At 45.6% G+C, this 14,882-nt stretch overlaps 1 protein-coding gene across 1 annotated transcript in view; it reads left to right on the top strand.

Moving 5' to 3' along the window:
• Window positions 1-14,882, top strand: part of LOC120917519 (probable ATP-dependent helicase PF08_0048) — a 74,386-nt gene that overhangs the window by 31,133 nt on the left and 28,371 nt on the right. Inside the window, exon 5 of the mRNA XM_040328869.1 lies at window positions 11,909-13,460. Coding sequence (XP_040184803.1) covers window positions 11,909-13,460 — 1,552 coding nt within the window. The remainder of the gene's footprint in view (window positions 1-11,908; window positions 13,461-14,882) is intronic.

Here is a 14,882-nt window from a genome sequence, read left to right on the forward strand (position 1 = left end):
ATTGCAGGGACAACCTGGTGTACGCATCTGCTCATGGGGGATTGTGACATCCCAGCCACTACTCCACTTGTACGCTGAAAAGATCCACTTGCAAGGAAATGCAGTGTTGCCAGGACCTTGACCATTGGCTGCACTGCATGTACGCATTGTGTCTTGCTGGTGATGTCATCATGCAGGGTTCTGGCTAATTCCATGATGGCTTCAGGGCTGAATCTGAAGATGCGATACACCTCAGATTCACCCATGCCAAAGACGTCAATGCGCGTTTGGTATATATCCTCTCCCATGCCCTCCTACGTGCCCGTAGACGCAGTAGTGCTATGACCACGGCTGCCCCTGGCATGTTGGCATACAGATGTGTTGTCCTGCAAGTGTTGTTGCTCAGCTCATCTGAAATGGTGCTTCTGTAGCTGCTCTACAGCTGACTTGAGCAAGTCTGGTGCAAAGTTACCCCTGCTTTATGAGGGGTAACTTTACACCAGATATTCCACTTATGCATACCGCGCGTAGCCTGCGCCGGCTAAACGTACGTTTCTGAATCGGCGTATCTCGCTCATTTGCATATTTGAATACGAAAACAATGGGAGCGGCAGATGCGTCCAGCGTAAATATGCGCCTACGATATTCCGGCGTAAAAAATGTACGTTGGTCGGAGGAAGCCTATTTTAAGGCGTATCTAGTTTTCTGGGTACGGCGCAAAGATACGACGGCACACATTAACACTTACGCGGCATATATCGAGATACATCGGCGCAAGTTCTATCTGAATCCGGCCCAGTATATTTTTTTTTATCTGGGTGCTTTTAACCATTGAAATTCTAAATTTCTATTTTTGTGACCCCTTGTTGCCTATACTCACACCTGTGACTATCTTTCAAAATAATTTTGTACCAAACATGCAATTTGTTCCATCTGGTGCTCTCATACATCTCTCTCACCTCCCAACTCAGCCTACATTGGGGCTTTTAGTGTGACCTTTACATTTACTTTGCGGTATCAGGCTTTGGATAGAGAAAGGCAATCCTACTATTCTGTAGTTGCATCAATACGTCGCCACTCCAGCCAGAGTGGGTGAAGTGACTCCGGACAGACCTCTGCCACAGGCCTGGCAGCCGGAGTGCCACTTTAAGTTGCTGGGAGGAACAGGCCTCTGCCACAGACCTGGCTCTGATTGAATATTGGTGCCTCTGCCACAGGCCTAGTGCAAGATTTACTTTGATCCGTAGAGCGAATCCTCCCAGTAAATTGAGCTAGGGTCACTGGTTGACAGTGTAAGTGTACCTGTCAATGTTCCGGTCACCAGATCCCCGATGGTTCGTTCAAGCCCTTTTGGATAACCTGCCTCCGGGTTCTCCTCAAGCCAATCCCCCACCGAACGGCATACAGCCTGGGATCTCCTCAGTAGAAGGGGGGACCCAGTAAGTCACTGGAGCCCCTTGGTAGCATCAGTTGCTCCAGGCCAGGAGGGCCCAGAGTCAGGAACTCCGTGTAGTGCGTGACCCCAGGCCAGGCAGGCCATAGTGGTGGGGCCCGCGATGTGCGCACACCCTAAAGGTGGGTGCCGCACCTGGAACCAGGAACCCGCAAAGAACCTAGAACAACAGCCTCCGTCACAGAAATACTCCCTCCCAGCATGCACAGCGAGGCCCAACTCCTCTCATTGGCTGCTGGGAAGAAGCGGCTCCGCCTGGATCTCTCTTGCGCCATCTACCGCCCAGGGATGGTACCGCATCCCTGGAACGCAGCCTGACCCACAGAACAATCCAGATTTGGCGACAGCCAAAATTTAACACAAATAAGAATGAGAGCAACTTATCTCTCTCATTCTCACTTTAGCGTAGTGCCCTTACTGAAAGTAAAGGGGGCGCTACACTAGGAATGGTGGCAGCAGCACCCAAGAGCTGATCGGAAAATCATCTGGGGTGCCAACATCGCAGGAACCCTGGCCAGGTAAGTGTCCTAATATTAAAAGTCAGCAGCTACAGTATTTGTGGCTGCTGACTTTTAATCTTTAAATTGTCAGGAGCAACTTGGAAATTTCAGCCTCCATTTCCTTTACTACAGGTTGCCTTTTAGCTCTCAAAAAAGTTATGCATGAAGACATATGGCAAAGCCTTCCACAAAACATGCAACACTAGCAAAGAGCTAAATATTACCAAGAGACATACATAATATTTAGTCTCATTGAGTGCTACTTTGGTCTGCCGCAGCCCATACTTACTGTTAGCCCAATTCGTTTCCATGATTTGTAGAATATGTCAGCACTATATGGATGTAAAACCGAAATAAATAAATGTGTGCGTTTATACCTATATTTATATTCTAGTGCAGTGGTCTCCAAACTGTGGCCCTTGGTGCACTAATCCTCCCATTGATATGTGAAACTATTCCTCCCACTGACACAAACAGTGAGCCATAACCCCTGCCACTGACACTAATGATGGGGCACAATTCCCCCACTAACATCAACGATGGGGTACTATTCCTCCCACTGAAACCAACAATGGTGCACTATTTCATCCACTAATACCAATGATGGAGCACTTCTCCTCCTACTGACCACCAACCCTGAGGCAATGTTTATTCTCATTGATGCTGGGCCTGGGACATTTTCTTCTCCCACTGACCACAATCCAGCCCCTCTAAAGTCTAAATAACAGTGAACTGGCCCTTTGTCTAGTGTATAATGATGATGAGCAAACTGAGGGATTTAAATAAGAAACAATTATTTCTCTAGTGGGAGGCTCTTCTAGATGAAAACTGGTTTGCATGGTAATTGTTGATACTGGGCGATGATCTAAACTCATCATCTTGTGTTCCTTTTATACTCTGGAAAGTCGAACCAGGGTACATACCAACTCAATCTTCAGTTAATGTGACAGGATTATGTAGACTGTGTATACTTATTGTTTACTAAGTAAATATTCTTACAGTTTACGTTTCATCTATTTTAACATTTAAGCAGCTTTTTTGATGTATATATTTATAAAAATTTTGGTTAAATGCAGTATACAGTATGTTATATCAGACGACAAGCACAATGATGTATCCTATATGATTTTCAGACTGAAAGTCAGCTTTGTATAACACCTCCAACCACAGACCTAGCTTTATCTCTAACGTCGTCAGCTATGATAATCTCCTGAAAGCCTTTTTAATCCATTTGTAAATGTTATGCACTTCCTTTTATATTAGGGAGAAAGTATTTTGATTTTCTGATTCTTTAAGTATCATTTACTTAAAGGATAAATGAATATTATCATATTAAGACTAGTCATTACTGTGAGCTATATCTTTACAGTTATGAAGTTATGAAGTTACATACTCTTTTGTACACAGAATGGTATATATGAATCTGTTTTGTATTATATAAGCCTCTTTGCTTTTCATGATTAAAGAGTATCTACTGAATACCCAGAGGGCCAGATCCACAAAGAGCCGCCGTAACTTAAATATTCTGATTTAAGTTACACTGCCGCAAAATTTCTACCTAAGTGCCCGATCCACAAAGCACTTACCTAGAAATTTTCGGCTGTGTAACTTAAATCCGTCCGGCGCAAGGCGTTCCTATTTTCATGGGGCGAGTACCATTTAAATTATGCGCGCTCCCGCGCCGGACGTACTGCGCATGCTCACGACGTCATTTTCCCGACGTGCATAGCGCGGTTTTACGTTACGCCGAGTTTTGTGAATCGCGCAGGGTAAAAAAAGTTGTATTGGGGAAAAAAAAATATACCGCGGGGAAAATAAATAAATAAATAACAGCGTCGCGGGTAAGAAGGGTCTACTTTTACAAGGTGTAAACAGTTTACACTTTGTAAAAGCAGCCCTAATTTTACACATGCAACTTAATACTTACGGAGAAAAAACGAAGCCTAAAAGCTCATTTGCATACCCGAAGCGGCATTTCGACTCGAAATGCGCCCAGCGGCGGATGCGGTACTGCATCCTAAGATCCGGCAGTGTAAGTCCCTTACACATGTCGGATCTTCTGCCTATCTTTTGGAAACTGATTCTGTGGATCAGTTCCAAAGATAGAAACAGGGATACGACGGCGTATCAGTAGATACGCCGGCGTATCCCTTTTCAGGATCTGGCCCAGAATCATTATTGTAATATTTGCAACTTATCAGTCCTGGGTGTGGTGGTTGCATTTGTTTTCTTTTTCCAGCTCCTTTTGCTTTATTTTCACCCGGTAATATTGGAAATAACAAATCCTTCTGTGCCTCCAAGCACACTAGCTTAAAAAACACAGGGCCAGATCCACAAAAACCTGACGTAACTTAAAAAATCCAATTTAAGTTACACTGCCTTAAAGTTTCTACCTAAGTGCCTGATCCACAAAGCACTTATCTAGAAATTTCAGGCTGTGTAACTAAAATTCCGCCGGCGCAAGGCGTTCCTATTCAAATGGGGCGAGTCCCATTTAAATGAGGCGCGCTCCCGCGCCGGCCGTACTGCGCATGCGCGAAGTTACGTTACGCCGAGTTTTTGAGGATCGCGACGGCTTAAAGTTGCGTCGGGGAAAAAAAAATGACAGCGGCATGCATTCCTGAGGGAGAACTCCATGCCAATTTTCAAAGAAAAAAACGGCATGGGTTCCCCCCCCAGGAGCATACCAGGCCCTTAGGTCTGGCATGGGTTGTAAGGAGACCCCCCCACGCCGAAAAATTGACGTAGGGGGTCCCCCTACAATCCATACCAGACCCGTATCCAAAGCACGCTACCCGGCCGGCCAGGAAAGGAGTGGGGACGAGCGAGCGCCCCCCCCCCTCCTGAGCCGTGCCAGGCCGCGTGCCCTCAACATGGGGGGGTTGGGTGCTCTGGGGCAGGGGGGCGCACTGCGGGCCCCCCCACCCCAGAGCACCCTGTCCCCATGTTGATGAGGACAGGACCTCTTCCCGACAACCCTTGCCATTGGTTGTCGGGGTCTGCGGGCGGAGGCTTATCGGAATCTGGGAGTCCCCTTTAATAAGGGGGCCCCCAGATACCGGCCCCCCACCCTAAGTGAATGGATATGGGGTACATCGTACCCCTATCCATTCACCTGGAGGCAAAAAGTAAAAGTTAATAAACACACAACACAAGGCTTTTTAAAATATTTTATTATTCTGCTCCGGACGCCCCCCCTGTCTTCGTTATTAGCTCAATTACCAGGGGGGGCTTCTTCTTCCGCTCTCCGGGGGTCTTCCGCTCTCCGGGGGTCTTCCACTCTCCGGGGGGGCTTCTCCGGACTCCGGGGGGGCTTCTCCGGACTCCGGGGGGCTTCTTCCATCTTCTCCCCTCTTCCGCTCTTGACTCGGCGAACCCCGGTTCTTCTGCAGCTCTCCGGTGCCTTCTTCTTCAGCGCTGGCTGCCTGCTATGTTTGTGTGTTAGCTCGATTTCAAACAGGCAGCCAGCGCGGTCTTCTGTGACGTCAGGGTCTTCTGTTCTTCTCCCCTCTTCCGATGTTGACTCGTCGCCTGTTGTCGCTGTAATGATGGAAGCGCGCCTTGCATCACATTTATATAGGCATCACCGTCCCATCATGCTCCGGTAGGTACCCACGTGGTGGGTGCACGTGGGTAGGCACCCACCACGTGGGTACCTACCGGAGCATGATGGGACGGTGATGCCTATATAAATGTGATGCAAGGCGCGCTTCCATCATTACAGCGACAACAGGCGACGAGGCAACATCGGAAGACCAGAAGACCCTGGCGTCACAGAAGACCGCGCCGGCTGCCTGTTTGAAATCGAGCTAACACACAAACATAGCAGGCAGCCAGCGCTGAAGAAGAAGGCACCGGAGAGCTGCAGAAGAACCGGGGTTCGCCGAGTCAAGAGCGGCAGAATAATAAAATATTTTAAAAAGCCTTGTGTTGTGTGTTTATTAACTTTTACTTTTTGCCTCCAGGTGAATGGATAGGGGTACGATGTACCCCATATCCATTCACTTAGGGTGGGGGGCCGGTATCTGGGGGCCCCCTTATTAAAGGGGACTCCCAGATTCCGATAAGCCCCCGCCCGCATACCCCGACAACCAATGGCAAGGGTTGTCGGGAAGAGGTCCTGTCCTCATCAACATGGGGACAGGGTGCTCTGGGGTGGGGGGGCCCGCAGTGCGCCCCCCTGCCCCAGAGCACCCAACCCCCCCATGTTGAGGGCATGCGGCCTGGCACGGCTCAGGAGGGGGGGGGCGCTCGCTCGTCCCCACTCCCTTCCTGGCTGGCCGGGTAGCGTGCTTTGGATACGGGTCTGGTATGGATTGTAGGGGACCCCCTACGTCGATTTTTCGGCGGAGGGGGGGTCTCCTTACAACCCATAACAGACCTAAGGGCCTGGTATGCTCCTGGGGGGGAACCCATGCCGGTTTTGTTTTTTACAAATTGACGTGGAGTTCTCCCTCGGGAAAGCATACCAAATGCCGTCGCTGGAATGGGCCTTTACAAGGTGTGACTAACTTTACACTTTGTAAAACGAGCCCTAATTTTACACTTGCAAAATAACACTTACGGCGCAAAAAGGAAGCTAGAAAGCTTTGTGGATCGCCTTAAGTGCTAATTTGCATACTAGCAACGGCATTTCGACTCGAAATGCCCCCAGCGGCGGATGCGGTACTGCATCCTAAAATTAGGCAGTGTAATTCAATTACACATGCCGGATCTTCTGTCTAACTTTGGAAAAAGCCTTTTGAGGATCGTTTCCAAAGTTACACACAGACTGAACAGCAGTTAAGTCGGAGTATCTCTTTTGAGGATCTGGCCCACAGCTCCTAGAGGAGTTTAGCATTTTGCCTGTAGAAGCAACTAATGTTATCCAATGTGTCCATGCACATTAGGTAGTCTAGAGGCATTTTTAAGCTCAGCGGTTAGGCCGCGTACACACGGTCGGTCCAAACCGATCGTGTGTGGGCGCCATCGGTCCGTTATCCTCCGGACAAAAATTTTAGAACTTGCTTTAATGGATGGACTGATCGTGTGTACGCGGCCTTAGAGGCAGAAAAAAAACCCTTCTGTTTTGCATTGTTGAGAGCATTCTTCTGACAGAAAAAAACGCTAAATGCTCCTAAACGTTAGTACAAAAAAAAAAAACACTCAAAATTTATGTTTTTTTTTCCGCCAAGAGCACAGGCTTTTTTTTTAAGCTAGTGTGCATGGAGCCTAGAGCTGGCCATACATGGTTCCAGTTTTTTTGTTCAGCCAGTGAGCTGACTAGAGCTGCACAATTAATCGTTAAAAAATCATGATCTTGATTAAATTCCCCTCACGATCTCTATTGCAGAGTTTGCCGATTCTTTCATGTAACAAGTGGAGAGACTTCTCTACTCACTCAGCTGTCAAAAGAAAAAATCCAGGCAGGCTGCCAAGTTTTTAACAACATGAAACATTGTAAAGGCTTCCTTCTTAGATCAAAGGGATAAACTGTAAATGCAGGAAGTTTAACCACTTAAAGTCAATGGGCCAGATTCAAGTAGAGCGGCGTATCTGAGATGCGCTACGCCGACGTAACATAGAGAGGCAAGACCAGTATTCACAAAGCACTTGCTCCGTAAGTTGCGGCGGCGTAGCGTAAATTGGCCGGCGTAAGCCCGCCTAATTTAAAGTAGGAAGGAGGTGTGCGTGATCTATCAAAATGAAGCGTGACCCCATGCTAATGAAGGGCCGAACGAACGGCACATGCGCGCGCATGCTCAGAATCACGTTGCATATACTCCCTAAGATACGCCGGCTCAATGCCTACGACGTGAACGTAACCTACGCCCAGCCCCATTCACGTACGACTTACGTAAACGACGTAAAATACGACGGCTGTTCCGACGTCCATACCCTAACATGACTTACACCTGCTATTTGGTGGTTTAACTTTACGCCGGACGTACGCCTTACGTAAACGGCGTAGATTACTGCGACGGGCGTAAGTACGTTCGTGAATCGGTGTATCTAGGTCATTTACATATTTGACGCGTAAATCAATGGAAGCACCCCTTGCGGCCAGCGTAAATATGCGCCCAAGATATGACGGCGTAGGAGACTTACGTCGGTCGTATGAAGCCAAAATCTTGTTTGCTGAATAAGGTGCATAGATACGACGGCGCATCCGTGGACTTACGTGGCGTATCATTAGATACGTCGGCGTAAATCTTTCTGAATCTGGGCCTAAATCTTTTTCTGACACTTGGGGGCAGATTCACGTAGATCTACGGCGGCATAACGTATCGCATTTACGTTACGCCGCTGCAAGTTTTACGGGCAAGTGCTTGATTCACAAAGCACTTGCCTGTAAAGCTTGCGGCGGCGTAGCGTAAATTCCCCGGCGCAAGCCCGCCTAATTCAAATGATCCGGGTAGGGGGCGTGGATCATTTAAATTAGGCATGTTCCCGCGCCGAACGTACTGCGCATGCGCCGTCCCTAAAACTTCCCGACGTGCATTACGGTAAAGGACGTCGCAAGGACATCATTGGTTTCGACGTGAACGTAAATGGCGTCCAGCCCCATTCACGGACGACTTACGCAAACAACGTAAAGTTTTCAAATTGCGACGTGGGAACGACGGCCATACTTAACATTGGATATGCCACCTAGGGGGCAGCTTTATCTTTATGCCGCATATCTCGTACGGAAACGGCGTAAATTTACTGCGACGGGCAAGCGTATGTTCGTGAATCGGCGTAACGACTTATTTGCATATTCTACGCCGACCGCAATGGAAGCGCCACCTAGCGGCCAGCGTAATTATTGCACCCTAAGATACGACGGCGCAGGCCGTCGTATATTAGGCATGTTTAAGTGTATCTCAGTTTGAGAATACACTTAAACATACGACGGGCTTAGATTCGGAGTTACGTCTGCGTATCTACTGATACGCCGGCGTAACTCTTTGTGAATCTGGCCCTTGTTTCTTAAGTAAAAAATCTGTATTTTTTTTGTAGAAAATTACATAGAACCCCCAAACATTATATATATTTTTTTTAGCAGAGACCCTAGGGAATACAATGGCAATTGTTGCAATATGTTATGTCACACAGTATTTGCCCAGCGGTCTTTCAAATGCAATTTTTTGGGAAAAAATACACTTCAATGAATAAAATAAATAAAAAATAAACAGTGAAGTTAGCCCAGTTTTTTTGTTTAATGTGAAATATGATGTTACGCCGTGAGTATCGTGAGAGAACCGTGGTCTATCTGATAAGCATAACATTTTTTTTGCCAGAATCGTGCAGCTCTAGAGCTGACTGATCCATGTATGGCCAGCTTAAGTCCCCCATTCACTGTGTGTATGGATGGGGACATGGGTGTGTCACCATAGGCTGCCCTCCTGACATAAACTACAAACATATCTGTATTAATTTGAAAAAAAATCATAAAAACTGAGACAGCCAGTACATCTAAAGATTATAAGCTGTTGTTATGTTACATTTTGTTCTTGGGTTTAGTTAGCCTTTAACCACTGAAAAACCGCACGCCGTCATATGACGTCCAAAAAGGGGATCTGTTATCCTGTCATATGACGTCCTGTTCTTTGTGCGGGGATATCTGAATGATGCCTGCACCTAGACGCATCATTCAGATATCATTTTCTTCCGGCGGCGATCCTGCGCACCGTAAGAACAATCATAGCGGCGGTTCCACCGCTTGATCGTTCTTATAGGCGGCGGGAGGGGGCATCCCCCCCTCTCGCCACCATCCGGTACTTCTCCGGGCTCTCCCGTGCCATCAGGGGCCCGGAGAGATGATCCCCGTCCGCCGGATGTGAAGCATAAAGACGACTGGTGACCAGATGGTCCCCAGTCATCTCTATGACCGTCGGAGGCCGGACGTGATGTGATGACGTCACGCCCGGGTACCCGTAAGTAAAGAAACCGCAATTGCGGCTAGTAAGAATGAGATCTGTGAATTTTTTTTCACAATCTCATTCTTTCCAGCCTGGAGGAGAGATGTGGGGTCTTATTGACCCCGCATCTCTCCTTAAAGAGGACCTGTCACACACTATTCCTATTACAAGGGATGTTTACATTCCTTGTAATAGGAATAAGAGCGATCGAAAAAAAAAAAAATGTTAAATAAATAAATACGTAAAAAAAGAATAAAAAAAAAAAAAAAAAAATTAAAACGCCCCTGTCCCCCGTAGCTCGCGCTCAGAAGCGAACGCACACGTAAGTCCCACCCACGTATGTAAACGTTGTTCAAACCACACATGTGAAGAGTCGCGGCGTGCGTTAGAGCGTGTGCAACAATTCTAGCACTAAACCTCCTCTGTAACTCTAAACTGGTAACCTGTAAAAATGTTAAAGCATCGCCTATGGAGATTTTTAAGTAACGAAGTTTGGCGCCATTCTATGAGTGTGCGCAATTTTAAAGCATGACATGTTAGGTATCTATTTACTCAGCGTAACATCATCTTTCATATTTTACAAAAAATTGGGCTAACTTTACTGTTTTGTTATTTTTTAATTCATGAAACCATTATTTTTACAAAAAAAGGCGTTTGAAAAATTATTGCGCAAATACTGTGCAAGATAAAAAGTTGCAATGACCGCCATTTTATTCCCTAGGGTGTCTACTAAAAAAACATATATAATGTTTGGGGGTTCTGAGTAATTTTCTAGCAAAAGAATGATGATTTGTACATGTAGGAGAGAAGTGTCAGAATAGGCCCTGTATGGAGGTGGGTTTTAAAGCCCTGTATTGAAATGGTTAAAATCCAACTCAAACCAGACTGGGGTTAGAACTTCTGACAAAATGTTATTGCTGTTGTACTCCAATGGGGAGACTTCCCCTTCAATTGTTATTCTTGTGACAGCAGGATGAGATCTTAGGGGAATAGGGGGTCAGTGGAAGAGGTAGACAAAAACACAAGTAACCTAACACTTTTGGTTGGTGTATGTGGCCCTAATGTTGAGATTTTCCATCACTATAAGAATGCTACCAGGACAAAAAAACAATCTCCCTGAAGGGTGCACTAAATGCCTACAGAGGATCTAATGTTTCTTTGGAAAAAAACAATGGCCCGGATTCACAAAGCACTTACTCCGACGTATCTTGAGATACGCCGCGTAAGTGTAACTATGCGCTGTCGTATCTGTGCGCCGTGCCCACAATCTGAGATACGCCTAAAAATAGGCTTCCTACGACCGACGTAACTTGCCTACGCCGTCGTACCGTGGGCGCATATTGCTGCTCCCATTGATTTTCTATGCACATATGCAAATGAGGGAGATACGCCGATTCACGAACGTACTTGCGCCCGGCGCATAATATACGCGGTTTGTCGTACGTCCGGCGTAAAGTTATTCCCCATATATGAGACGCAACTCATGCTAAGGTATGGACCAGGGAACACAGCCGTCGTATTTTACGTTGTTTACGTAGTACGTGAATAGGGCTGGGCATAGGTTACGTTCACGTCGTATTTTACGTTGTTTACGTAGTACGTGAATAGGGCTGGGCATAGGTTACGTTCACGTCGTAGGCAGTGATCCGTCGTATCTTAGGGAGTAGTTCCGACGTGATTCTGAGCATGCGCACAGGGATGCGGCCACGGGACGACGCATGCACCATTTATTTTAAGTACTTCTATGGCGCTTGCCCCATCATCTGCATGGGGTCACGCCTCATCAGCATGGCTCACGCCCACTTCCACCTACGCTGGCTTACGCCGAGGAAACCCAGCGTATCTTTAAGAGAAAGTGCTTTGTGAATCCAGTGCTTGCCTCTGTGCGCTGCGACGGTGTAGCGTATATTAGATACACTACGCCTGCATAAATATGCGCCAATGTATGTGAATCCGGGCCATAGTCTGGTGTTTGACTAAATGAGAATTAAAAATACTGAAATGATTATTAATATCCTTTACATATATATTGAATGATTTAACATTTGTACTGACTTAAAATAAATTGGCAAAATATTTTTTACATTCTGCAGCATGCTATGTTGGTTCATCCAATTCCATTTCTGAACATCCACAACAACCTTTCAATACTTTATCAAAGTCACATATTCCTATAGTGTCACCTCCTGCAGGAGATCATAATACAAAGCTTGACTCAAAACCTGCAAGTAAAAGAAAAAACAACAAAAAGCTGAAACCTGCATATGAAAGCACTCCATGTGAAGTGACTGCTGAGCAGGATATCGAAGAAGCACATTGCACAGAACAGGCAACAAGCAAAGTTGACCATCACGTGTTGAAGCCTAGCATGAAATCCTATAATGCTTCTGACAGTTTGGTAATCACTGGAGTAGATATGCAAACAAGCAACTACAAAACAGTTGAGAATAGCGACTTAGGTATGGATCGGTGTAAAAAAGAAATAAAAACAATTGACTCTTCAGGAACAGAAAGTGTATGTGAAAAGGAAATAGGTTATCAAGATACAAGCTACCTTCATCAACATGAAAACGATAGAGACACACGTTTTATGACTACTTTTCTTAGAAAGTCATTGGAAGAATTTGTAGATTCAAGTGAAGAAGAAATTGTACTTTTAAAAGGTTCAAAAGTACAGGAAAATAAGAGCTCAAGCAGATGCAGAACTTCAGAAGATGAGCAGAGTCAAGAAGAGTCTAGTGATTCATCACACTTATCTGTGGAGGAAAAGGGACTAGAAATGGGAGAGCCCGGTTCGCTTAGAAAAATGCGTCAAAATAAACAGAGTTCTGGTGCGGGTAATAGTTTTCTTATAAATCAAGATAAAATTAAAGAGAACATGAACCTGTACATGTTAGAACAAGAGGATGAATCCAGTGATGAAAGTGAAAGTCAAATGAAAGAAATAAAGTGTGGTGATAGAAATATAGGGACGCTGAAGGGGGACGGTAGACTTGCTAGTTCGGGTCTTTCAGAAAACAATACAGGGGATGTAGTTGGGGAAAGTGAAAGATTCAGAGAAATGTTAACAGAAGAAATTGAAAAAAGTAGCAGTGAAGAAGACAAGGAAAGTGAAGAGAAGTCTGAAGCAGAAAGTTTAGTTCATGAAGGGGTTGGCATCTTTACAGTGAAGGAGAAAGAGATACAAAGACAAGTCAACGAAGAGAGTGAAAATGAGGACACTGGAGAGGAGAACAGAACTTCTGGAGAAGATAAAATAAGTGTGAATAATAGTCAAGGAAGCCCTGTAGTTATCATGGATGCAGTAATAGATGGAATTACTAATGAGCAGCAAAGCGACATTGAGGCTAATAAAGAAAATACGTTAGCTAAGAAAGGGGGGAACCAAACAGAATGCGATACAGGAAGTAACATAATAAGTGAAGAAGAGATGTCTGATAAAACAGATATTTCTCTTGAAGAGAAGATCTCAGGAGATGTAAGTGATGAAATAGAAAGCTCAGAGGAAGAAGAAAACACAGACTTTTGGGGCAGTCAGCATGAAGAAAATGACTCAGACATAGAAGAGATGGAACAAGATGTACAATTACAGAGCTCATGTACTGAGGATTCCACCAAACAAGTGAATATGGATGTTTCTGAAAGGTACAGTACATTAACCGTATAATGAAATAACTGATTGTGTAGTGATTAAAGGCATGTATAGCACTACCCTTTAAGGTGCCGCTGAGTGTTGGGCACTCCTATAGTCTGCACAGCCATGCAACACGCATTTTTTCACTTGCATCCCAACACAAGAAACAGTCCATGGGCTTGGTTTTTAGGATCTATCAGGCCTCGTACACACGATAGGTTAACCAGAGGACAACGGTCTGATGGACCGTTTTCATCGGTCAAAACCGATCGTGTGTGGGCCCCATAGGTTATTTAACCATCGGTTAAGAAAAAGCCAACTTGCTTTAAATTTAACTGATGGATTCCTAACCGATAGGTCAAAACCGACAACCATCGGTTAAAAATCTACGCATGCTCAGAATCAAGTCGACGCATGCTTGGAAGCATTGAACTTCGTTTTTTTCAGCACGTCATTGTGTTTTACGTCACCGCGTTCTGACACGATCGTTTTTTTAACCGATGGTGTGTAGACGCGACGGACCATCAGTCAGCTTCATCAGTTAACCGATGACAACGGTCCTTCAGACCGTTCTCATCGGATGGACTGATCGTGTGTACGAGGCTTTAGGGATTTTAACTTGGATAGGGTAAAGGGGGTTATGGGATGCCCAACTTGACTGAAGAATAACAAAATTAGGTAAATTTCCTTCCCTGGTACACTGCAAGAACAGATACTTGACTGTGTTTCAGACGGAACAGCAACAGTCTTTGACAAAGTAATCCCCTTCTAGGAGTTTGGTGTCCCCTGAGTGCCAACTTTTACAAGCTCTTGGTCCCCTTGTGTAATATACCAGCCCACCTGGCTATGGTATCTGATTCCAGGACAAGGGATTGGGTAAGCAATAAACTGTCCCCTGAAGACTTGCCAAGAACTTGCATCTAGCAAACTTCTTATAGGCCGTGGGGGTGTAAAGGAACTCACGCTGTCCTTGTCCTGCTGCTATGAATCAACTGCTTTTAGGCCTTCTGCTGGGCTGATTCCTCTCCAAACTTTGCAGGCTGTCCTTTTCCCTGGTGGACTGAATGGCAGTGGAGCTCCCTCTGTCAGCTTTCATCCTTACACAAACCCACAAGGGGAACAGAAGGGGGAAATTGGTGTGACTGTACAATTCCTGTATTTTATTCCTTTTTTGAAATTTGTTTGTCTTTTTAGAGGCCTTTTTAACATTAATCTGTATAAAACTGCTACTTTTATCCTAATCCAAGTTCTACTTACTGCTACTATCCCCTGGGTATCAAAAATAGTCCCAATTTCCCCCTTTTGTTCATCTTGGGGGTTTTTGTATACTGCACTTTAGGGATAGATACCCTCTATATTGGGCTTGGGAACTAAGCATTATATATTAGCTTTCGTCCTTTCTTCAACCTCCAGCCTTGAGGCAGAACCCCTTG

Source organism: Rana temporaria, chromosome 11 (genome assembly GCF_905171775.1).
Source record: "Rana temporaria chromosome 11, aRanTem1.1, whole genome shotgun sequence".
NCBI lineage: Eukaryota > Metazoa > Chordata > Amphibia > Anura > Ranidae > Rana > Rana temporaria.